This window comes from Sander vitreus, chromosome 7, assembly GCF_031162955.1.
Source record: "Sander vitreus isolate 19-12246 chromosome 7, sanVit1, whole genome shotgun sequence".
NCBI lineage: Eukaryota > Metazoa > Chordata > Actinopteri > Perciformes > Percidae > Sander > Sander vitreus.
Window position 1 is genome coordinate 1,650,274 of NC_135861.1, and position 26,786 is coordinate 1,677,059.

The window sequence follows — 26,786 nt, forward strand, 5'->3', positions numbered from 1 at the left end:
AGTAGGGCGTCCCTGCTCCGTCTCTCTTTTAGCTAGGGGTCCTTGGCCTAAAAAACGTTGAAGACCCCTGGTTTAGACGTTATGGCTGATAATAGAAATCCTTATCGGAGAAACGAACGGGATTTTTCCTTCCAGAACACTGTTATCAACACTATGTACACACAGTGACCTCGATGCTGCATCGTACACGTTGACCGCTCCAGTGACTCGGCTGTCTGCTTGCAGGTGCTGCAGGGTCTGGACTACCTCCACACCAAGTGTAAGATCATCCACACCGACATCAAACCAGAGAACATCCTATTGGATGTTGATGAGGTTTACATCAGGAAGCTGGCAGCTGAGGCCACCATCTGGCAGAGAGCTGGAGCCCCGCCCCCTTCTGGATCATCAGGTGAGGAGCAGCCTTGTGATTGGTCAGAACAACAACACAGAAAACGGGAACTACTGGGGTTATATTAAAGGGTAACTTCTGTGTTTGTTTTTTTTTCAACCTAGACCCTATTTTCTCATGTTTTGTGTCTAAGTGACTGATGGGAACATTATTTTTTATTTTTAAATTAGTCCAGTATTAAGTGTAACCACTTGGTGCATTTTGCATCATCAATTTCCGTCTGACAGGCTCAGGTTATTATTTAATGTCTGACAACATTATGGAAAGGTTTCCAACAGAGGGCGACGTTTTTGTTAAAGAGTAAGGCTGGCCACAGACTGGCTGCGTGGCGTGAGCGTGTCGGCTGCGTGGTGGCGTGAGCGTGTCGGCTGCGTGGTGGCGTGAGCGTGTCGGCTGCGTGGTGGCGTGAGCGTGTTTTATTTTGGCTCCCTTGTTAACAGGTTAGAGCGTGCACACTGCCTGCGTGACACGCACGTCTCAGGCATGGCTCGAGCCGCGCCAAAAACGCGTGCATGCTGAAGAACCGATGCCTATTTTTCACGCGACATGCAAGCGTGTTGGAAGCGTTTCCAGACAACATAGAATAGGAAAAGATGTTAATATGTCATTTAGACACAAATACATTTAATAAATGACATGTTGATGTTTGAAAGTCTCGATGTTTTGATATAAATGTAAAATAAAAAATGATTATCGATTTTCAAATGTCGCCAACCTGTCAATACCGGAGCCTATTTTGTCGTCAATCCTGCAGACGTTGTCTTTGCTGTAATCAGATCAGAATATGTTTATGGGAAACATACATGTGTTCAGACGAGGCTAGCAGCAGCAGCAGCGCCGTGCCAGACACGTTTCTGGCGTGCAAAGACGTAGAAAACGCCACGCAGCCGCCACGCAACAGAAACGCAACAGAAACGCCACGCAGGCAGTCTGTCACCGGCCTAAGATGTGACCGTCGCACTGTGTGGAGGGAAGTTATGTTTACATCATCAGGGTTTCCTGCAGAAATAATTGTTAGTTGTAAGGTGGTAGGGTTGCCATCGCAGCGCTGAGGTAACAGAGCTCAGCCCATAGCTTCACTCACTCAAAGCAGATAACAAAACCGACAACAGCTGTGTCTCAAAGACCGGCCAGAATCCACGCGCGAGAGGTGATGGAAAGTTCCAGTCACTTCGTCATGTATTCACTTCGTTGAAACAAGAGAAGAAAGCCTCACTGATGTGAAGAACAGGACAGAGATGCATATAGAAATGCTCTCTGCCTGCCATATGTCCAGTCACCCCCGTCTCTGCCCGGGCGTGCCCCAGCTGGCCCGCACATTTGTTGACAAACTCCCACAAACAACGAAGCATGCGACGGTGAAATGGCGTTTTATCCCTTTTTTAAATGTGAATAAACGACCGTTACACTCACCGCCAGCAAATGCGCTTTCCGTTGCGATTGGTGGTATCCTGACAACTCGCCGTTACCTTGATTCCTACAGACTGTGTTGATGCGGCAGGCGCGTGTTGTTAAGGCGGCCACCTAAACTGCAAAGTGCTGCGGGACAACTATTTCGATAATTGATCGATTTGAGTCATTTTGTATGAAAAAAGGTGAAACTTCTCTGATTCCAGCGTGTTAAATGTGAATATTGTTCTAGTTTCTTCTCTCCTCTGGGACAGGAGACTGAATATCTTTGAGTTGGGGACAAAACGAGACATTTGAGGACGTCATCTTGGGCTTTTTGGGAAACACTGATCCACATTTTTATATACATTTTATAGACCAAACTAAGTCGATTAATCGGGAAAATAATCGACAGATTAATCGACAATGAAAATAATCGTTAGTTGCAGCCCAGTTTATCTGTTTTCTTTAGTAATTCTGACTGAGTGAGTTTGACAGTTTGTTTCTCTCCACCGAAGGGAGGGAGCAGTTTTACTGGGAGCTGTGGTTTCCACTCTGTTCACACAGACAGACAGACAGACAGACAGACAACTTTCTGTCTGTCTGTCTGCTTTCATAGCTATCTACTTTTCCTCTTATCTCTTTGTACAGAGTTCTAACCTGGCTGCGTATCTGTCTCTCCATCTGATTGTCTGTCTGTCTGTCTGTCTGTCTGTCTCCACTCTTCCATCTTTTCCATCATCTCTGTATTTTTCCATCATCTCTTTATTTCCTCTGTTTTCTGATGTTATCTTCCTTTCTCTCTCTCTCCCTCTCCCTCTCCCTGTCTGTCTGCCTCTATGTGTCTCTCTCTCTCTAGTTAGCATGGCTCCCAGGGATCCACAGGTAAGTGTCCAGGTGTGATGCCTGCTGTGTTCTCATTGGTTACTGCCATTTCAGATTGAGAACTTGTTTCAGGTGTCTTTTTAACCTGCAGTAAAAAGCTGCAAGCTGATTGGTTAAAACACAACCAAACCGTGACACTGCTTTGATATCAGTCAGGGACATTTGTTGCATGTCATATTTCTCTCCTGCTGCTTTCCAAAAAAGACAAAACCAACCTTAACACTGTGTGTGTCTGTGTGTGTCTCTGTGTCTGTGTGTGTCTCTGTGTGTGTGTGTGTGTGTGTGTGTGTGTGTAGGTTGGTAAGCTGTCTAAGAACAAGAAGAAGAAGTTGAAAAGGAAAGCGAAGCGTCAACAGAGACTGTTGGAGGAGAGACTGGTAGATATACAGGTACTGTAATAATACTAAAGTACCCAATCACAATGTTTGTTTACAATACCTTCCGGGTAGAAACCTCCTGCGTCCCGTACAACTTAACAGCGATGAGCAAATGGGGGACGAGGAACAACTAGATATACTCTCATCTCCTTCATCTAAAATGCATGTTTGATGCTTTCGTATGTCAACACTTTCAGGGTTTCCTCCGGTGTATTTCAAGCCCGGTGGCCCACCGAGCCTAAGCTGCCCCCCCCACCAGGCCGTAGCCACTCTAACTACAGTTAGGGGCCGTCCACACGGAAACGCTTTTTGGTGCAAACGCACACGTTTTGCATCGTTTTGGCCGATCGTCCAAATGAATCCTGTAAACGCACTGCCTGAAGACGCACTTTTATGAAACCTGGTCCCAGGTTTTCGAAAACGCCGCCCTCGCATACTTGCGTATCGATGATGTCATCGCCACACCCCTCGACCTCTAGCCTTCGACCTCTTACCCCGCGACGACGTCGCATAACACCACCACCACCTACATAAACATGCATCCGTCCTAATGCCCACAACCACACGGCACTGTAGCATATAGCTACGTAGCTAGCTTGTGTTTCTACTGTCTGTTTGTATACAGCGCGCAAGCTTTATGCGCATGCGCCGCTCTTCTTCTCCGTTTTTGGTGAATTTCTGTAGCAGAAACAGCACCACCTATAGGCCTGGCATATGAAGTAGCGTGCTGAGTCATTTACAAATGGATCCGCTGGGATGCAAACATTCTTCAGGGAAGACGGGTGGGGGGGGATGGTTTTGGTACGTGTGGACGTGGCCTTAGAGCGGGGCGGCTCGGTTGGAAACTTAGGCGTAGTCATATTTTCAAATGTCCAGTTAGTTTTTAGCGCTGATTTAATGTAGGGCTCTGTGGAGTCTGTCTTACAGCTTTTTTTAATTCTTAATTTCGCAATTCTGTCCATTATTTGGAAACAATTGGGTTCTACATTTATACTGCCATCAGGCTTTGGCTGGCTCCAGCCGGGCCCTCGTCCAAAAAAGACACTTGCCATCGGGCTATACAACTTTCCTGGGGGAAACCCAAGGGGGTAAGGGAGCATCTGGAAAGCCTACCACCTATGGCGCCATTTTGATGCTACCAAGCCATCACCTCCCATTAGCATCCCGTTAGCATCCCATTGACTCCCATTCATTCTGACGTCACGTTGACAGAGAATACCTTTACATCTGAAGCGTTTAAAGACTCTATTTGTCCGTTGTTTATTTCTAAAGAAACACGACAATGTATAAAAGGCTCCATTACCTTGTAGCTCACGTTATGGCTCCGTAGCAGACGTTTTTATAACAATAGGCTAACGATTGGGTCATAACCACGAGACTTCCTGTCTCATAGTAGAGGAGTTACCGTATAGTACAGGAGAAGCTCTCAGGCAACCGGAGGGGGACGTGGAGGCTTCATACAGTCAAGAGAGAAGCCCATAGACAGTCCATGAAAGCATCGGAACAAAATATTTCAGCAACGTTTTGCTCCTGCTCCTACTCATCTGCTAGATTGGGAATGATTGAGATTTCTCTTGGCACAGCTACCAGAAGACTTCCAACTTTCAGACAGGTTGCTCACGTCACATCTACGTCTTCAAGCTCAGTTGGAGGCTGCTCAGTAACGCTCAGCCATCACCGGGAAAGTGACTTCACTGGTCTCTGTCGAAGTCTATGGCGTCGCTGTGTCCATTTCTTTGCCTTTGAGTAACGTGAGCTCGGCGAGCAGTTCATATGTTGGGCCACAGACTAAAGAAAATATCACCACCCAAACTAGCAGTCAGTACGACCGGCGGAGACATGTTGACAGACGCTAGCAAAGCAACACAGGACAGAAACGGACCTGTGTCCATGCTCGGACAATTTTTGGCTTACGTATCAGAATATCTGTTTAAATACAAATATATAAATGGTCTTGTAATGTTTTCAGTTAGTTTAATGGTGTCAAACTAAAGTGAAACTAAGATTAGCCGTGCGCTACCCTTGCCCCTATCTCCCTGCTGTAACAACTCAATGGACGCTGCTGGTTTTTCGGAGGGTCAGAAGTGACAAAATGCTCCCTTCAAAATAAAAGTTAATATTTTCTGTGTGTGTGTCTGTGTGTGTTTTCAGAGGCTGGAGGATGAGGATGGTGTATTGTTACAACCTGAGGACACAGACAGTAACTGTAAGTACACACTTAAACATATCATGTATGTATGTATCACAGTGTGTATCAGTATTGCTGCATAAAATGATATGTGCTGTGATAGAATATCTCATTCACGTTACCGACTGCGAAGTGTGTGTGTGTGTGTGTGTGTGTCACAGACAAAGTAGTCTCGCATACCCAGCTCTTATCTCCACAGCGCTGTGGAGGAAGGTCTGGCTGCACACCACAGATGCATTCTGGGATAGGAGAAAAAAAGGCTCTGGGTTGTTTGCAACTCAGGAAGGAACTTGTTCTGGTGGAACATTTACACCTGCAAAAGAAAACTCCTCATACCACATTAAATTAACTGTTGACACAATACAGTAACGTGAGATATTTAAAGGCATACTATGCAGTGTCCATTTTTGTCAAAGCTGCGGAGTACTTGTATTTAACGTTACCTTTGCTGCTTTTTTAGCTCTCGTCCACGAGTGAAAGCGTGAGCGAGTGGGGCTCTAGTCCGGTTCCTCAAGCGGTCAGTTTCTCGTTTTCTTTTCCTTGACTCTTCCGACCGCACTTTCTTCGTCGACTCTGCCAAGATTCAAGTCTGAAATGCGTGCTAGTGTCTTCCATAGAGGCTGCTTCTCGTACGTTGTCGATGTATGTGACGTCGTGCCGTAAGGCAAGTCGTGATTCTCGCGAGATTTTGGTTTTGCCAGCGGAGTCCCCTCCCCTGCTTTGCTATCGGGATGATTCACCCTACTACGAGTTTGTTTACCATCGAAATGACTTCGAAGCTGTTATATTAAGGTACAAATCTTGCATAGTGTGCCTTTTAAATCAGCTGATACATGGTTAAACCTCATTATCTCTTACCAGTGTATCTCCGTGTGGACTTCGTCCACAGCAATCCAACCAATCAGTCCCAAAACCTCCCAGTTAGAGAGGAAACGCCCTAAATTTATTCTTTGTAAATCTTTACAATCATTCCCCCAAAGAACCGAGCAGGCCTGTCTTGTTGCACCGTCCAAATGTTCTTCAAAACTTTACATTTTCAGCGTGTAGCTCGCTAGCTCGAAGTTTGTTGTTGTTTCCCGAAGAAAACAGAGTTTGAGAACGGCGACACACAGAGAGAGGAAGGAACAGGGTCATGGAATTTCTTTTTTAACACAACATAATAGTATGTGATTAATAAATGTATTTTCACGTCGTCCTAACCTCACCGTTCTATTCGGGGAGCGATATTACGACTCCCACTATGAACCACATGAAGGCATTCATTTTATTGTTAAACCTCTGAGGGGAAACTTAAACAGATTTTTATTCTTATTGTATAATGTCGACTGACATTTTCAGGAATACATAGTCATGGAAAGTTGCCGAAAAGTCATGGAAAAGTATTGGTTAAAATGCCTATGAACCCTGAAGGTAACTCTCCTGGAAATGTACTTCCGTTGATCCAGGCTTACGGACATATAAAGATGGTGCTCTCTGTTAACCTACTCTTTTGCTCTCAGGCTCTCTGGTTGTGAACGGAAACCCTCCGTGCTCCGCAGCCAACAGCAAAGCGAGCCCAGAGTCATCCGGCTCCTGGTTAGAGGAGCGGTGTAACGGCCACGACCCCGGACGGTTCTCCAGCCCCGCCTCGGGCCTATCAGGCTTCTCCAGCTCTGTGATGTCAGCCACGTCTGAGTCAGCACTTTCGACTCAGTCGGGATACTCGAGCGGACGAGACCGTGAGAAAACAAAGCGATATATCACATCTCTATAATGTAGATACTCTTGGACAATTACGTGCAGTAATTACTTGGTGCAATACTGTATAGCAACATGCACCTCAGTTATGTTATACATTTACGGACTTGTTTTTTTTTTTACTCTGTACGAAAAAACTTACTTGTACAGTGCTCAGCATAAGTTTATGAACCCATGCTGAAGTTGAGTAAAAAGAGGAATAAATAAACCATCTTTAGGAAATTGATCTTAATGCCTTAATTAAAAAAATGAGGAAAAATCCAACCTTTAAGGACACCAATTTTCTTTGTGAATGAATAATGTATCGTAAATAAATAAATGTTCTTCCTTAAAATACAGGGGGCATAAGTCAGTTCACCCCTATGTTAGATTCCCATAGAGGCAGGCAGACTTTTATTTTGAAAGGCCAGTTATTTCATGGATCCAGGATACTATGATCCTGATAAAGGTCCCTTGGCCCCCCCATCATCACATACCCTTCACCGTACCCCCCCATCATCACATACCCTTCACCATACCCCCCCCACCATACCCCCATCACCATACCCTTCACCATACCCCCCCCATCATCACATACCCTTCACCATACCCCCCCCCCATCATCACATACCCTTCACCATACCCCCCCATCATCACATACCCTTCACCATACCCCCCCCATCATCACATACCCTTCACCATACCCCCCCACATCATCACATACCCTTCATCATACCCCCACATCATCACATACCCTTCATCATACCCCCCACATCATCACATACCCTTCATCATACCCCCCCCATCATCACATACCCTTCACCATACCCCCACATCATCACATACCCTTCACCATACCCCCCCATCATCACATACCCTTCACCATACCTAGAGATTAACATGGTTTTATTTCAGTTAGTCTAATAGCTGGTTTGATTTGCATTGAGAGATGATTTTATGGAAAGTACCCCACATACCCCCCTGTATTTTAAGGAAGAACATTTATTTATTTACGATACATTATTCATTCACAAAGAAAATTGGTGTCCTTAAAGGTTGGATTTTTCCTCATTTTTCTAATGAAGGCATTAAAAAAAAAAAAACTACTGCAGTGAAGGACAGGCTACCTTTTCCTCTCACTTGAGTAGATTTTAATATCGGTAATTATACTTGTAGTTAAGTAACAGTTCACCCAAGTAATAGTATTTTTACTTGAGTAGAATAGTTTGTGTACTCTTTCCACCTCTGATCATATTACATTATATTACTACTATATTTATTAATTGCTGCACTGGGAGAATTAAATCATATACAAGATGTAAAAGACACAAAAACAACAACAACACAGACAAACTCACAAAATGGGCACTTAACACACTGAGACTTCTTTTGCACAAAAACAAACGGACTCCACCTTTGAAAAGTACACCGTTGATGCTCTGAATGATATATATATATATATGTATGTATGTGTATATATATATATATATATATGTGTGTGTATATGTAAGGTTTGATGTGGTGTTTGTGTTTTTCAGTGTTCAGTGCGTCAGACTTTGTCCTCAGTCCCCTGGATCCTCAGAACGCCCACAAACTGCGAGTGAAGATCGCTGATCTGGGAAATGCATGCTGGGTGGTGAGACACCTTCGTCATCTTCTCCTCTTCCTCTCTGTAGTGTCAGTATGAACATCGGACCAATCAGACGGCTCCTCTCTCTCTTTCTCTCTGTCTCCCCCCCCTCTGTCTGTCTCTCTCTCTCCCCCCTCTCTCTCTCTCTCTCCCATCTCTCTCCCTCCCTCCCTCCCTCTCTCTCTCTGTCTCACTCTCTCTCTCTCTCTCCCATCTCTCTCTCCCTCCCTCTCTGTCTCACTCTCTCTCTCCCTCCCTCTCTCCCTCCCTCTCTCTCTCCATCTCTCTGTCTCTCCCTCTCTCTCTCTGTCTCACTCTCTCTCTCTCTCTCCCTCTCTCTCTCCCTCCCTCTCTCCCTCCCTCTCTCTCTCTGTCTCACTCTCTCTCTCTCCCATCTCTCTGTCTCTCCCTCCCTCTCCCTCTCTCTCGCTCTCTGTCTCTCTCTCTCTGTCTCTCTCTCTTCCAGCACAAACATTTCACAGAGGACATTCAGACCCGACAGTACAGAGCTCTGGAGGTTCTGATTGGAGCAGAGTATGGACCGCCTGCTGACATCTGGAGCACTGCCTGCATGGTACACACACACACACACATATATATAAAATCACACACAATCTCACACACACACACACACACACACACACACACACACACACAGCCTTTAACAGATATTGAGCCTCCCCTGTGATGTCCATCATGTGATTATGATATAGTTGTGATTCCTTGTGCAGCCCCAATGATGACTCATTTATTCAAAGCTCACCAAACGCTGCTTGTCTCTCTCGGCCGTCTTCACTTGTTTTTACGACGCCACCAGATACCACAAACAGGACCTCGCTGCCTATTGGCTGAGTGAGTTTAGTGTTCGGGAGGGCACCTCGTAAGCTCATGGTGCATTCAGTGTTGTTGTAAAGTTCCCTTCTGCCATCTAGTGGTTCTTCTTTTTGTCATTCAACAGCTGACTGGTGAAATGCGTCATTATTACGGTTTAAATAAATCCTTTAAATTTGACCATATGGCCTCAGCAATAACCAAGACATCTTTAATTTTTTTTTTTACCACTTTAGCACCGTTATCAGAAAACTCCAAATGATACCCAACCCCAGTTTTGATTTATTGTTTGATGTTTCAGGCGTTTGAGTTGGCGACAGGAGATTACCTGTTTGAACCTCATTCAGGAGAAGATTACACCAGAGACGAAGGTACTTCACATTATAATACACAGTATTGCACTCAGCAGTACAAGCAGCTTTCTGTGCACCAGAGAGTACTTCAGCGTGTATTTTGAATTCTTTGTGTTCAGATCACATCGCTCACGTCATCGAGCTGCTCGGACCGATTCCTCTGCCGTTCGCTTTGTCTGGCCGCTACTCCAGAGAGTACTTCAACAGAAGAGGTGAGTCTGTCTGTCTGTCTGTGAAAGTAGAAACTCTGAGCTCTACAAGTACTGTAACACCGGGTTTACATTGACCGCTAAAGCGATGTGATTGGACGGGAAGCGCTGCCCAGTTTTTCCGGGGCCATATTAACATCATTTTTTCGACATACTATACTATGACTTTGTACTTTTTCGACATACTATACTATGACTTTGTACTTTTTTCGACATACTATACTATGACTTTGTACTTTTTTCGACATACTACACTGTGACTTTGTACTTTTTTCGACATACTATACTATGACTTTTTTCGACATGCTATACTATGACTTTGTACTTTTTTGACATACTATACTATGACTTTTACTTTTTCGACATACTACACTATGACTTTGTACTTTTTTTAGACATACTATACTATGACTTTGTACTTTTTCGACATACTATCCTTTGACTTTTTTCGACATACTACACTATGACTTTGTACTTTTTTTAGACATACTATACTTTTTTCGACATACTACACTGTGACTTTGTACTTTTTGACATACTATACTATGACTTTTTACTTTTTCGACATACTACACTATGACTTTGTACTTTTTTTAGACATACTATACTTTTTTCGACATACTACACTGTGACTTTGTACTTTTTCGACATACTATACTATGACTTTGTACTTTTTTCGACATACATACTATGACTGTACTTTTTTCGACATACTATACTATGACTTTGTACTTTTTTCGACATACTATACTATGACTTTGTACTTTTTTCGACATACTTTGACTTTGTACTTTTTTCGACATACTTTGTACTTTTTTCGACATACTTTGTACTTTTTTCGACATACTTTGACTTTTTTTCGACATACTTTGTACTTTTTTCGACATACTATACTATGACTTTGTACTTTTTTAGACATACTATGACTTTGTACTTTTTTCGACATACTATACTATGACTTTGTACTTCTGCCTCAGGTGAGCTGCGTCACATCTCCAGCCTGAAGCCGTGGGCTCTGTTCGAGGTTCTGTTGGAGAAGTACGAGTGGCCGCTGGACCAGGCGGCGCAGTTCAGTGACTTCCTGTCGACCATGTTGGAGCTGCAGCCTGAATGCAGGGCAACAGCAGCGCAGTGTCTGCAGCACGCATGGCTGCACACATAAACACACAGCTGAGCACACACACACACACACACACACACACACACACACACACAGTGTTTAGGAGTGTTAGAAATCTCTGTGTTGATTTCATGTGTCCCGGTCTGATAGTATGGATGGATTGGTTGGTTGGTTGATTTGAACTCTGACATTTGCTCAGTTTCTGCAGCTTTCTGTTTATTTCTGCTCTTTTAACCGTTTCTGTTTTTCTGATTCTGCTCAATTCTGTCAGTTCCTTTCGACTTTTTGCTGAGTTGATATTGAACTGACTCTTTTTCTCTCCCTTTTATGAAACCTTATTGTTAATTGATTATTGATCAGAGACTTCTAAGACTCCTAAACCTCCCCGATGAGTTTTGATAAAGACGAGCACACTGTAGCGTCCCGACAGCAGCCGACCCTCTCACTGTCTCTGATCACAGTATTGATCTCTGTAGCTCAAAGTGAATCGCCTCTGACCTGTTCGCCTGTTTCTATGTTCATATAATAAATAAATAGTGCCTTGAAATGAGCCCCGACCCCGGCCCCTCCTCCAGTCGCAGTGACATCACCAGTTTTTTTTACATGTGTCCGTTTGTGTGGAACATTGTTTCTTCTGTGAAAATAAAGATTACTGAACGCTCGTCTGAGACCTTGAGATCTGTCAAATAACATCCTCATGACACTGTTGACATTTTGGCTGTACACCAGGGCTGTAGTACTCAAGTCTCGAGGTGGTTTTTCTATGGTCTCGGACTTGGACTTGTCGCGGTCTCTGCCACTGGTCTTGCCAAATATGGCTTTTGGTCTCGACTGAGTCCAGGAGTCTTTGTTTATAATTACCAGTCCTTCCAGAAAAACACTTTTTTTTTTGTGATTGTTTTGGGCTAAAATCCTTGATTATGCGTCACGTTTTCTTAAAAAATGTGATGGACTGCTCTCGTGTGAAGTAAACGCAACAGTTATCAACTTTCTGCTAAGATATATGGGACTTTTTTTGGGAAATCATGCATTTTGCGTGGAAATCTGCAATTTACTCAGCGAAAGTGCGGCATATTTTTAAAAAAAAAGCGCCTCCCCCGCATAAATATACAGACTTTGGCTGATTATGTGATCATATAATCACGTTTTTCTGGAGGGACTGAATAATATTATAGTATTAATAGTGAAACACTGGCCACCTGATAATAACACTACATTATCTGCGTGCCCTGCTAACGTTATTGCCATTCATGTTCATTGATTCACACACTGTAACAAACGAAGACGTCCGCTAATCATAATCAAATTTGGTTATGATAACCAGGACTTTCTCAGCACTGCTCTTAAAAAGAAACGCAGGGCAGACTGCACATTCTGCAAAACAACAATTACGTAAACCTGTGGGACAACGTCAAACTTCGTAAGACACCTGCAGAGGCATCATAAGACTATTTTTTTTTTCTGTCCCGGACTCTAACCTCTTTGGACTCGGTCTCGACTAGTCCTGGTCTTGGACATGTCTTGGTCTTGACAACAGCCCTGCTATACACTACACACCATACATCTACAGTCTCAAACAGTTCATTTCCCACGACACACCAGACGGTAGTTCCATCAGCTTTAATATAAAACCAACCTGGTTTAATGGAGCTTCTCCCTTCAGGCTGCACACAGTTTACGTCCATTAAAAACACACTTTGGGAGTCTTTGTCAGTGTCTCACACACACAGAGTCCCGTCCTTAAGGACAGCTGAGTTCATCAGTTCATAACGCTCTTCATCTTCACTTCTTCTTCCGCACCACCGTCCAACCGTCCTCTTCACCCTGCGGCGGAGGAGGAGGAGGAGGAGGATCTGTCCTGCTGACTGATGGACCGGACGACTCGCACTCCATCATCTGAGCACACAACACACATTTTACTATATGCAAATAATCAGGAGTCATGGGGCCGATAGCTGTCCTTATAATATGTAAAGTAACTGCAGCTGTCGCATAAACACAGTAGGGAAGTACAGGTTTAAGGTTTAAAGTCATAGTACGTCAAAAAAAAGTCATAGTATAGTATGTCGAAAAAAGAAAAAAAACGTCGAGCAGGCGCACATATGCAGAGGGTCCAGGGTTCAAATCCGACCTGTGACGGTTTTCCTGCATGTCTTCACCCTCTCCCCCTTTTCATATCTCAGCTGTCCTATCCATTAAAGGCAGAAATGCCGAAAAAAGTCATAGTATAGTATGTCGAAAAAGTCAAAAAACTCATAGTATGTCGAAAAAACTTATAGCATAGCATGTCCAAAAAGGTCAAAAAAGTCACAATATACCATGACATCATCACACTATACTTCGACATCACACTACATACTATACAGTACAACAATCAAAGTCACAGGAATTCACAACATACCACAAAAACTATATTTGGACATCACACGCCACTCTGTGGCAGTGTATCAGAGTCCAGTGTGCGTCAGGTGAGACGTACCTGTGTTCCATCATCATCCTCGTCGTCTTCGTCGTCCGACTGCGTGGGCGGAGCGCTGACCTTCGCCCTCTGACTCTTCTTCTGTGTGAGGGTGGTGATGGTGTGCTGGAGCTGCTGCAGCGCGCCCTGCTGCCACTGGCCGAACATCTGCATCAGACTGTCGCACACCTGGAAGTACCGGGGCACGCGGGTCAACGTCGTACGCCATCCTGCTCCCCTTCATTTTTAATCTGACGGTAATTTAACACAGCCTGGGTCTGTCCCAGGTTTCTCCCTTATGTCTTATGTCATTTTTTTTTTACTCTTACACCCCTCCCCCCCGCCACAAATTGCTTTCGGAGCTGTGTATAGGGAGAACAGTATAACGTGTGAATGAATAACCCCCCGGGGTGTGTAGAGCCCTAAAGGAATGATCCCTGCAGAGGAATGATGTTTGGTGTATATTCATCAGTGCAGTGTCAGCTGGGTGTGTTTGTACCTGAGGTAAACTCCCATCATCCACCACTGTGTCAAACTCCTGATCCATCAGTTCAGAAATGAAGTCCTCGACCTCACACCGCTGCAGGTCAGCTGATCACACGCACGCACACGCACAGACAGACACACACAGACACATGCACAGACAGACAGAGACACACACAGATAAACACACACAGACGCACACACAAACACACAGAGACAGACAAACACACACACAAAGGCAAACACACACACAGACAGACACACACAGATAAACACACACGCAAACACATACACACAGAGAGACACAAAGGCAGACAAACACACACAAACACACACAGATGCGCACACACACACAGACAGACACACACAGACAGACAGACAGACACACACAGACAGAGACACACACACACAGTTTTGAAGGGAGCATTTTGTCACTTCTGACCCTCTGAAGAACACCACCACAGTTTATTCAGTTTCGTTACATAATTAAAGACATTTGCACCAAAACTTGATGCAGAAAAGTCACAAACTGTTGCAGAAAAATTGATCATAATGCAGGAAATGAGGTGCTGGGTCTAAAAATAGCAACGGTATCAGTTTCAATACCGTCATTAAAAAAACTGCATTGGACTTATATAGGAGACAAGGATTAGATATTACATGGTGGTGACCCACAAGTAAGACTGACAGAGACCAGGTACTGTACCTTTAAGAGAACAAGCTTAACAGGATAGTGTCAACGGCCAGCACAATAGTGGGAAAACTCCCAAAAACCTGACCCAAATATACACTGACAGAATGGGGAAGAAAGCTAGGACAATCACTGCAGATAGTACACACCCTCTTTCACCCTCTTTCCAGCCAGTTTGAGCTCCTGAAGTCTGGGAGGCCCTTCAGCTTTTTTTTTTTTTTTTTCACGTTTTTGACGCCTTTTTTCACAGTTTGTTTTTGCTTTTTCCAACGTTTTCAATTTTTACATTTTTCTTCTACACTTTTTTCAGCGCTTATTTCTACGTCCCATATTTTCTGATATAAAACAAACATTTTAAAATGGGTCAATGTGACCCGAAGTCAACACAAGGGTTAAGCATATTCATTCTGTTTTATCCTGATATTATTTTTTATCCTCAACTGTCATGTCTGTATGTTTCTGTATGTTTCTGTCTTGTATGTCCGGTGAGAAAAGACAAAGACAAATGTCCACCCTGGCGGACAATAAAGCTTTATTCTATTATGATATACGAGTTCCGGGTTAACGGCTGAATTATGTCAAACGACGACGGTGGTGAACACGCTGTTGCTGCTGCGGCGCCGGCGGCCGCTGCTGCTAGCAGCGCAGCTAATGTCGCAGCTAATGTCGCAGCTAATGTCGCAGCTAAAGTCGCAGCTAATGTCGCAGCTAAAGTCGCAGCTAAAGTCGCAGCTAATGTCGCAGCTAATGTCGCAGCTAATGTCGCAGCTAAAGTCGCAGCTAAAGTCGCAGCTAATGTCGCAGCTAATGTCGCTGCTAATGTCGCAGCTAATGTCGCTGCTAATGTCGCTGCTGTCCACCATCGCGTTACCGGACTTTTGGCAGCACAGCACGGCCGTGGTTTCAGCACATGGAGGCCCAGCTCCAGCTGAGAGGAATAACGCGGGACGTTACAGAGTACTTCCACGTGGTATCGGCCTTAGATGCCTCAACAACAGCCAGGGCTATGGCGCTGTTAGAGGCTCCTCCGCTAACGGTGAGTACGACGCCCTCAAAACGTTCCTGTTGGAACTCTTTGAGCTGGAGAACGCAGACCGCCTGCCGTCAGCAAGCCGTCCGAGTTAACGGAGAGGCTGCTGGCTGTGCCGGGCGCAGCGGAGCCCTCATTCCTCTTCGCCCACGTTTTCCCGCCGCAGCTTCCAGCACCCGTGCGCACCGCACTGGCCTGCTCCCCCCCCCCCTCTTCCTCCAGAGACTATCGGGCGCTGGCTGTGGAGGCAGACGGGATTTTCCTCGCCAACCGGCAGCAGTTTGCTGCCCCCCCCCACGCGCTGCTGCCCCCCCCCACGCGCTGCTGCCCCGCTTACACTCCACAACATGTAATGACTGTAACTGTGTGGTTGTCATCACGTGACAGTGTGGAGGAGAAAGTAGTTTTTTGTAAGTTGTTGTTATGTTGTTATTGTTTCAGTATTAGTGTTTGTATTCAGTTTCTGAACGCCAACAGTTTGGGGACGCCGTCTGAGCCTTACGTCATCATTTTTAGGTAGTCACGGTAACACCGTATAGCGCTGTAAAATAGGGAGGAGGTTACCTACCATTGTCATGGAAAAACTGCTGGACTACATCCACCATCCAATCAGCTTTCTGATGGCCGTACACGCCTCCAAACCCGTTGTCCACGGCGATCTGAGGGATGAACACAGGTGACAGGTGATCTCGCCATCGTCAGGGAAACGCTGAAGCTTGTTTAGAACTTTTTTTAACTTTGAAATAACGCTGATTTATGTGAAACTGAAATACATTTCTCCTCATCGTGACGGACTGCTTTACGTTACGGTCGTTGCCGTGGAAACTAAAACGGTGAACGACTTCTAAGAACTTAAAGTCACAGTTGGAGACAGACATCGAGAGAGAGAGAGACAGGAAAAGAGACAGACAGACAGACATCAAGAGAGAGAGACAGGGAAAGAGACAGACAGACAGACAGACATCAAGAGAGAGAGACAGGGAAAGAGACAGACAGACATCGAGAGAGAGACAGGGAGACAGACAGACATCAAGAGAGAGAGACAGGGAGACAGACAGACAGACATCGAGAGAGAGAGACAGGGAAAGAGACAGACAGACATCGAGAGAGAGACAGGGAGACAGACAGACAGACATCGAGAGAGAGAGACAGGGAAAGAGACAGACAGACATCGAGAGAGAGAGACAGGGAGACAGACAGACAGACATCAAGAGAGAGAGACAGGGAAAGAGACAGAGACAGACATCGAGAGAGAGAGAGACAGGAAAAGACAGACAGACATCAAGAGAGAGAGACAGGGAAAGAGACAGACAGACAGACAGACATCAAGAGAGAGAGACAGGAAAAGAGACAGACAGACAGACATCAAGAGAGAGAGACAGGGAAAGAGACAGACAGACAGACAGACATCAAGAGAGAGAGACAGGGAAAGAGACAGACAGACAGACAGAGACATAAAGAGAGAGAGACAGGGAAAGAGACAGACATACATACATAAAGAGAGAGAGAGAGACAGGGAAAGAGACAGACATCGAGAGAGAGAGAGACAGGGAAAGAGACAGAAAGACAGACAGACATACATAAAGAGAGAGAGACAGGGAAAGAGACAGACAGACATACATAGAGAGAGAGAGACAGGGAAAGAGACAGACAGACATCGAGAGAGAGAGAGACAGGGAAAGAGACAGACAGACATACATACATACATAAAGAGAGAGAGAGAGACAGGGAAAGAGACAGACAGACAGACAGACAGACAGACAGACAGACCCCTCCCCAAATGAACATGTCTCTTCTGTTTGTTTTTAAAAGAACTCTGACCCTGAAGTCGCAACATGCTTTTACTTTGACAACACAGACTGTTAGCATTAGCCTATTAGCATCGTCGCGTGTGTTGCGCAGTGAGTGAGTCGGTACCAGCCGTCTGTCTGCCTGTCTGTCGCTCAGCTGTGTCTTCTACTGTCTGCCGGGTGTCCCGCCACGGCTCGTATTTACCTGTAGAACCGGCCAGCTGTGAAGAACCGCGCTCACTCCCTCCGTGAAGAGCTCACGTGAAGCTCCGGAGGCCGCCATGTTGGATCTGACAGACAGAAACAGTCGAGTGAAGAAAGAAGAGTCCGATCAGACAGAAACAGCTGATTCAGACCCGAAGGATCACCGGAAACAGTTTAGTAATCACAGACTTCAATTCATTACAGTCTGTAAATCCACCGTTTAACTTCTTCTTTATTGTATACGTTGTTATGTTTTATTAATTTAATGTTTTACTGTTTTCATATCTTTTGTATCAGTGTGTGTGTGTGTCTGTGTGTGTGTGTGTGTGTCTGTCTGTGTGTGTCTGTCTGTCTGTCTGTGTGTGTGTGTGTGTGTGTGTGTGTGTGTCTGTGTGTGTGTGTGTGTGTGTCTGTCTGTGTGTGTCTGTCTGTCTGTGTGTGTGTGTGTGTGTGTCTGTTTGTGTGTGTGTGTGTTTGTGTGTGTGTGTGTGTGTGTGTCTGTCTGTGTGTGTGTGTGTAGAGACAGACATCGAGAGAGAGAGAGACAGGAAAAGAGACAGACAGACAGACATCAAGAGAGAGAGACAGGGAAAGAGACAGACAGACAGACAGACATCAAGAGAGAGAGACAGGGAAAGAGACAGAGACAGACAGACAGACATCAAGAGAGAGAGACAGGGAAAGAGACAGACAGACATCGAGAGAGAGAGACAGGGAGACAGACAGACAGACATCAAGAGAGAGAGACAGGGAGACAGACAGACAGACATCAAGAGAGAGAGACAGGGAAAGAGACAGACAGACATCGAGAGAGAGAGACAGGGAGACAGACAGACAGACATCAAGAGAGAGAGACAGGGAAAGACAGACAGACATCGAGAGAGAGAGACAGGGAAAGACAGAGACATCGAGAGAGAGAGACAGGGAAAGAGACAGACAGACAGACAGACATCAAGAGAGAGAGACAGGGAAAGAGACAGACAGACATAAAGAGAGAGAGACAGGGAAAGAGACAGACAGACATCAAGAGAGAGAGAGAGAGAGAGACAGGGAAAGAGACAGACAGACAGACAGAGACATAAAGAGAGAGAGACAGGGAAAGAGACAGACATACATACATAAAGAGAGAGAGAGAGACAGGGAAAGAGACAGACATCGAGAGAGAGAGAGACAGGGAAAGAGACAGAAAGACAGACAGACATACATAAAGAGAGAGAGACAGGGAAAGAGACAGACAGACATACATAAAGAGAGAGAGACAGGGAAAGAGACAGACAGACATACATAAAGAGAGAGAGACAGGGAAAGAGACAGACAGACATACATACATACATAAAGAGAGAGAGAGAGACAGGGAAAGAGACAGACAGACAGACAGACAGACAGACAGACCCCCTCCCCAAATGAACATGTCTCTTCTGTTTGTTTTTAAAAGAACTCTGACCCTGAAGTCGCAACATGCTTTTACTTTGACAACACAGACTGTTAGCATTAGCCTATTAGCATCGTCGCGTGTGTTGCGCAGTGAGTGAGTCGGTACCAGCCGTCTGTCTGCCTGTCTGTCGCTCAGCTGTGTCTTCTACTGTCTGCCGGGTGTCCCGCCACGGCTCGTATTTACCTGTAGAACCGGCCAGCTGTGAAGAACCGCGCTCACTCCCTCCGTGAAGAGCTCACGTGAAGCTCCGGAGGCCGCCATGTTGGATCTGACAGACAGAAACAGTCGAGTGAAGAAAGAAGAGTCCGATCAGACAGAAACAGCTGATTCAGACCCGAAGGATCACCGGAAACAGTTTAGTAATCACAGACTTCAATTCATTACAGTCTGTAAATCCACCGTTTAACTTCTTCTTTATTGTATACGTTGTTATGTTTTATTAATTTAATGTTTTACTGTTTTCATATCTTTTGTATCAGTGTGTGTGTGTCTGTGTGTGTGTGTGTGTGTGTGTGTGTGTGTGTGTGTGTGTGTGTGTGTGTGTGTGTGTGTGTGTGTGTGTGTGTGTGTGTGTGTGTGTGTGTGTGTGTGTGTGTGTGTGTGTGTGTGTGTGTGTGTGTGTGTGTGTGTGTGTGTGTGTGTATGTCTGTGTATATGTGTGTGTGTGTCTGTGTCTGTGTGTGTGTGTGTGTGTGTGTATATGTGTCCGTCTGTGTGTTTGTGTGTGTGTGTTTGTGTGTATGTGTCCGTGTGTGTGTGTGTGTGTGTGTGTGTGTCTGTGTGTGTGTGTGTGTGTGTGTGTGTGTGTGTGTGTGTGTGTGTGTGTTTGTGTGTGTGTGTGTGTGTGTGTGTGTGTGTGTGTGTCTGTGTGTGTGTGTGTATGTGTGTGTGTGTGTGTGTGTGTGTGTGTGTGTGTGTGTGTGTGTGTCTGTCTGTGTGTGTGTGTGTGTGTGTGTGTGTGTGTGTGTGTGTGTGTGTCTGTGTGTGTGTGTGTGTGTGTGTGTGTGTGTGTGTGTGTGTGTGTGTGTGTCTGTCTGTGTGTGTGTGTGTGTGTGTGTGTGTGTGTGTGTGAATTTGAACCTTTTTTAGTGTTAAACTGTCAAAGTGAGGTTGTTTTATTGATTATCGACATTAAAATAAACTAATTCATTGGGACTATTTTGATGTTTTGATGTAAATAAAATCTAAAATAAAAAAGTTAGTTTATAATTAAATTATTATAAAAAGTCTGACTGTTCTGTCGTGTGACGCCAGGACGCTCCAGCAGCTGATCTCACGGCTCACTGCATGGTGCTGCTGCCACAGAGTCACTGCTGTTGGGTGACAGACACACACATATATATATATATATATATATATATAATATATATTTATCAGGGCTGTCAAACGATTACATTTTTTTAATCGCGATTAATCGCATGTTTTATCACATGATTAAAATACTATTATTTAGCATTTCAGAACAGTTTTTAAGTCCATATTAACAATGGAAAGCCGTTCTTACCAGAGGATCTTTATTGGGAATCAAATGAATGCAAAGAAAGTGACTTTATGAACTTGACATAAGATTTGTAATTATTTATTTACTGTAAACAAAAGAAAAATGTGTGAATCTGTCATTATTGCACAATTCCTCCAAGTCCCTAACTAAAAAACTAACGATCCCTGTCCTTACCAGAGTCAATCTGGTGTTTAGTAACTCCTAAATAATGTAGATTCCTCACTGACGTCCAGTGATCAGCGGTTAATGAGGCAGCGTCTGCAGCTGTTCCAGTGTGGCTGCTGTCTCCGTGTCCTACAGGCTGTGTGGGGCTGCTGTCCCCCTCGACAGCAACGAGACGGGTCACAACATGCCAACCGTAGTACGTCTTTAAGACCCGAGTCCTCTACGATGCTGACAGGTCTGCAGTTAGTTGCCGCCCGTTTAGCCCGGGTAGCATCACGTTAACTGAACTATATGCTTAGCTCCGTAGGTGGAGGCTCAAGCTTGACATGATATTTTAATTCAGCTTTACACAACGTGCATATGGCTTTGACTCGTCTACGAGCCGTTCGGGAGTTTTGGAAAATAAAAAGCTCCATTCAGAGTTATTGCTGCTGTGTTTCTCCATCATGCCTGCAGCCTGCAGCAGCAGGATGTGTTAGGAGGAAGTGGCAGCTTGATGATAAGTAACGGTGCTGCAAAGGGTCAAAATAATAGCCTGTTAGGCAAGGCATGGCTCAGTGGTAGAGAGGTCGCCTGCCAATTGGAAGGTTGCTGGTTCAATTCCTGGCCCTGCAGTCCCATGTCGAAGTTGCCCCCGATGCTGCGCCATCGGAGTGTAAATGTGTGTGTTTATCACCTTGTACGCCAGCCTCGGCCACAGCGTGTGAATGGTTCCTGTACTAAAAGCCCTTTGAGTAGGCTCAGATGCTGGTGGACACCTTGATATCGAGATGGAGCTATTGACTCTTATATAGTGTATATATATATACTCTTTAAATAAATATCTCACTGCAGTGGTGGAATGTAACTAAGTATATTTACTCTCCCTCAACATTTAGACTGAAGTACAGCTTCAGTCCAAATGTTGAGGTACTTGTACTTTACTTGAGTCTTTTCTTTTCGTGCCACTTTCTACTTCTACTCCGCTACATTTCAGAGAGAAATATTGTACTTTAGTTCCTCCACTACATTCATCTGTTACAGCTTTAGTTACTTTAGTTCCTCCACTACATTCATCTGTTCCAGCTTTAGTTACTAGTTACTTTAGTTACTCCACTACATTCATCTGTTACAGCTTTAGATTACTTTAGTTACTCCACTACATTCATCTGTTACAGCTTTAGTTACTCCACTACATTCATCTGTTACAGCTTTAGTTACTCCACTACATTCATCTGTTCCAGCTTTAGTTACTAGTTACTTTAGTTACTCCACTACATTCATCTGTTACAGCTTTAGTTACTAGTTACTTTAGTTACTCCACTACATTCATCTGTTACAGCTTTAGTTACTAGTTACTTTAGTTACTCCACTACATTCATCTGTTCCAGCTTTAGTTACTAGTTACTTTAGTTACTAGTTACTTTAGTTACTTTAGTTACTCCACTACATTCATCTGTTACAGCTTTAGTTACTAGTTACTTTAGTTACTCCACTACATTCATCTGTTACAGCTTTAGTTACTAGTTACTTTAGTTACTCCACTACATTCATCTGTTACAGCTTTAGTTACTAGTTACTTTAGTTACTCCACTACATTCATCTGTTCCAGCTTTAGTTACTTTAGTTACTTTAGTTACTTAGTTACTCCACTACATTCATCTGTTCCAGTTACTAGTTACTAGTTACTCCACTACATTCATCTGTTACAGCTTTAGTTACTAGTTACTTTAGTTACTCCACTACATTCATCTGTTACAGCTTTAGTTACTAGTTACTTTAGTTACTCCACTACATTCATCTGTTCCAGCTTTAGTTACTTTAGTTACTAGTTACTTTAGTTACTCCACTACATTCATCTGTTCCAGCTTTAGTTACTCCACTACATTCATCTGTTCCAGCTTTAGTTACTAGTTACTTTAGTTCCTCCACTACATTCATCTGTTCCAGCTTTAGTTACTAGTTACTAGTTACTTTAGTTCCTCCACTACATTCATCTGTTCCAGCTTTAGTTACTAGTTACTTTAGTTCCTCCACTACATTCATCTGTTCCAGCTTTAGTTACTAGTTACTAGTTACTTTAGTTCCTCCACTACATTCATCTGTTCCAGCTTTAGTTACTAGTTACTTTAGTTACTCCACTACATTCATCTGTTCCAGCTTTAGTTACTAGTTACTAGTTACTTTAGTTACTCCACTACATTCATCTGTTACAGCTTTAGTTACTTTAGTTCCTCCACTACATTCATCTGTTACAGCTTTAGTTACTTTAGTTCCTCCACTACATTCATCTGTTCCAGCTTTAGTTACTAGTTACTTTACACATTAAGATTACTGCAAACAGAACACATGTAGTTAATAAATCTGGTGTTTTATTCTAAAGTAAACTAGCCAACAATATAACAGCTACAAGTCCAGCTGAGATGATCAGACCATTAAACACACAGCTGGTCGGATCCTTTACACTTTCTACAATGGGAGGATTCTCAAAGCAGAAACATTGAGTACTTTTACTGTAAATGAAGTACACAGAGAAAGTGCAAATATACAATGAGTTCACCAAACACTACACAAGACCAATGCTGCAGACTGAGGAAAATATAATTTATTTCTCTCCATATACCCAAATCAGTCAACATGTCAACATGGAGAATCACAACAACAACAACATGTCCCAGTTTTCATACAGCTACTACAGCAATGTGCATAACACGGTTAGCTCAGCAAACAACAGACAAACATAAAATACTTTGTCCAGTACAGGTTACAAATACAGTAAAAAAAATAAACAACAAACAAAAAAACTAATACAGAAAATACTAGACTTACCTGTTGCATTTTTACAGTGCTTAAGCCTGATTGGTGTGTTTACAATTAAGCAATCATGTGTTTGCGCACCTGATGGCTGTGTTTCCCAGATTGGCTCATAGGTCATGTGACAGTCAGTGCTTTGGAATTGCAAGGAAGTGACATCATGATATACTTCTGTGTCTAATGTATACAAGTGTGTTTAGTGTTTTGCAAAAAGTGTGAGGCTGACATTGTGCTGGTAGTGGTGCACATCTGGGCCAATGTTTGGCTCCTTGAGTATAACTGTGTAATACTTTTGTTCAGGGGTGTAGTCTAATGTATTGTAGTGGGTATACTGTACTGTATATAAATATTGGCCAGAATCTGCATTTGGGGAAGGGGGGGCATATCATAGTGGGGGGGTCTGGGTGTCCTCCCCCAGGGAAGTTTTGAGCATCAACGACTTCATTTCCTGTATTCGGATACACTTTAATGCACCAATTTACGGTGGAAATACCTTTATTTAGCCAATATGTGAAGATGAAAAACACAGATTTGGGCATTTTTAAGTGGGTATATGGAAATCCTGGAGCTTTCTGAGTGGGTATACCTGCGCATACCTGCGTATCACGTAGACTACACCACTGCTTAACTATTGGAAGTAAAAGTAGGGTTTCCACGCCTTCTTTAAACATCAAACTCAAAGTCTGACACCAACAAAGAGAAACAGAAACTGAATTTTCACCCTTTTTTCGTGAGGTAAGTAGTAACGAGTAACGGAGACGCTGAAGGGGAAATGTATTGCAGTTAAAGTAAAAGTTTCCAGAAATATAAATAACAAAGTAAAGTACAGATACGTGGACATTCTACTTAAGTACAGTAACTAAGTATTTATTCTTTGTTACATTACAACACTGCACATGTAAATGGGTGAATTAAGGGTTTATTTCAACCAAACCAGAGTGGTGATTGTTGGATCAGTGGACAGACGAACCAAGACGGCTTTTGGTAGTTTTATTGAGTTTCTGTCCACTTTGAATGAAGTGTGTTTTACGATGATAAAAGTCCTGATTATTTACATGGAGTCTGGTGGGTTTCCGGTGATTTCGGGGCTGTTTCATGCAGTTTTTTTAGCTTAATTGACCTTAACTGAACAGCTTCAGAGTCACTGGAATGGTTATATGACTTTTCGAGTGCCCCATTATATATGCATACATACGCACCATTGCTCGTCATTGTAGTCTATTACTGACGTAGCTTTCATGCCAGAGACATTTGTTGTCATATTTGCCTTCTTGCAAAGAATTGGATCCAGAATCAGAAATGCTTTGATGCACATTTTATTGATTCCATTGATTCTTATTTCCAAACTGTGGCTGAAAACTGAAATACTGTAAATATTACACAAAATACATGTAAACCAAAATATTTTCTATTAGAGTATAAGAAATTAAGACAATAAAAATAAAATCTATTACAGTAAAGTATAAACATCTATTACTGTAGAGTATAAGAAATAGCCACTATTGATACTCAGTCTCTTGTGCCTTGACGACGGGGCCACATGGCCTAACCCTGCAGACTGATCTATGGGGCCACATGGCCTGACCCTGCAGACTGATCTATGGGGCCACATGACCTAACCCTGCAGACTGATCTATGGGGCCACATGGCCTAACCCTGCAGACTGATCTATGGGGCCACATGGCCATGCCCTGCAGACTGATCTATGGGGCCACATGGCCTAACCCTGCAGACTGATCTATGGGGCCACATGACCTAACCCTGCAGACTGATCTATGGGGCCACATGGTCTAACCCTGCAGACTGATCTATGGGGGCCACATGGCCTGACCCTGCAGACTGATCTATGGGGCCACATGGCCTAACCCTGCAGACTGATCTATGGGGCCACATGGCCTATGCCCTGCAGACTGATCTATGGGGCCACATGGCCATGCCCTGCAGACTGATCTATGGGGCCACGTGGCCTAACCCTGCAGACTGATCTATGGGGCCACATGGCCTGACCCTGCAGACTGATCTATGGGGCCACATGGCCATGCCCTGCAGACTGATCTATGGGGCCACATGGCCATGCCCTGCAGACTGATCTATGGGGCCACATGGCCATGCCCTGCAGACTGATCTATGGGGCCACATGGCCTGACCCTGCAGACTGATCTATGGGGCCACATGGCCATGCCCTGCAGACTGATCTTTTTCCATCCAATGAAAAAGGGTGTTGGGGAGTAACGGAGTACATGTACCGGCGTTACGTATTCAGAATACAAATTATGAGTACCTGTACTCCGTTACAGTTACAATTTAAATAGTTGGTATTTAGAATAGTTACATTGTTGAAATCAATGGATTACATGACGATACTTCTGTTTCACGGGTTTATTCACTCTCGCAACTCCATGCATTTCCCAGAAGCCCCAATATGAAAACGAAAAAATGAGCTATTTGCGTGATCACTGATAGAGGTCGAGATGGAGCAACAGAGCCAGGGCAGGAATGGTTCCTATCTTGGAAATTCAAACAGCATTTCACATTAAAGAAAGAACAGGGAGAAGGAAATACAACGGTGCACTGCAGTGCAACCTCTGTTTGCCAGCAACCAACTTCCTTTCAGCGTCCAGATTCCTCCACCTCCAACCTGAAGAAGCATCTTAAAGTTATTTTTAGCCAAGGGTAGTCGTCTGCTGTAGTTTTACTGCTCACCTTGCTATTTTATAGTTGACGTGTGACTTTACATTCTCCTACGTGCTGATTTACTAGACCCAGAGCCAGAGACTGACTGGCCAACAAAGGTTACGACAAGCCGTGGGACGTCCTCCGGAGTAACCTAGCTCTGGGGAGTTTACTCCCCGGAGTCCTTATGTTTCTTCTCCACCCAGAATATCGCCTTGGAATAGGGTGGCACCAAGACCTGGGTCTTGGGTGCAGCTGTCGCTGTGGACCTGCTACACCCTGCTACGCTCTGCGATTCCCTGCAGTGTCCGGCTGCGTCCTACCGCGTCCACCCATGCTGTGTTGTGCCACATTACACCCCGTAACGCCCTGCTGTGCCCTACTATGACATGAACTACTACGACTACCATTTGTAGTCACTGTTCCATTATCTTTATTATGACTATTACTGCCACTGTTCATCACACCCCCAAC

The 26,786-nt window shown here is 44.2% G+C and overlaps 2 protein-coding genes across 3 annotated transcripts in view; one reads left to right on the forward strand and one right to left on the reverse strand.

The window, feature by feature from the left end:
* srpk3 (SRSF protein kinase 3) overlaps positions 1-11,751 on the forward strand; it is a 24,099-nt gene extending 12,348 nt beyond the window's left edge. For both annotated transcript variants that reach the window (XM_078254137.1, XM_078254136.1), the window contains exons 8-17: positions 226-391; positions 2,640-2,665; positions 2,962-3,054; positions 5,194-5,248; positions 6,730-6,948; positions 8,485-8,582; positions 9,043-9,150; positions 9,709-9,778; positions 9,880-9,972; positions 10,947-11,751. In XM_078254137.1, the coding sequence (XP_078110263.1) occupies positions 226-391; positions 2,640-2,665; positions 2,962-3,054; positions 5,194-5,248; positions 6,730-6,948; positions 8,485-8,582; positions 9,043-9,150; positions 9,709-9,778; positions 9,880-9,972; positions 10,947-11,131 (1,113 nt within the window). In that variant the 3' untranslated portion in view covers positions 11,132-11,751. The remainder of the gene's footprint in view (positions 1-225; positions 392-2,639; positions 2,666-2,961; positions 3,055-5,193; positions 5,249-6,729; positions 6,949-8,484; positions 8,583-9,042; positions 9,151-9,708; positions 9,779-9,879; positions 9,973-10,946) is intronic.
* Positions 11,752-12,694: 943 nt separating this feature from the next.
* tsr2 (TSR2 ribosome maturation factor) lies at positions 12,695-17,843 on the reverse strand. Its single transcript, XM_078254138.1, has 5 exons — positions 17,747-17,843; positions 16,320-16,410; positions 14,047-14,138; positions 13,569-13,736; positions 12,695-12,985 (listed from the first exon to the last, which is right to left on the reverse strand). The coding sequence occupies exons 1-5, from the start codon at positions 17,822-17,824 to the stop codon at positions 12,872-12,874; spliced, it is 543 nt and encodes a 180-aa protein (XP_078110264.1). The 5' UTR covers positions 17,825-17,843; the 3' UTR covers positions 12,695-12,871.
* Between the last annotated feature and the right edge of the window lie 8,943 nt (positions 17,844-26,786).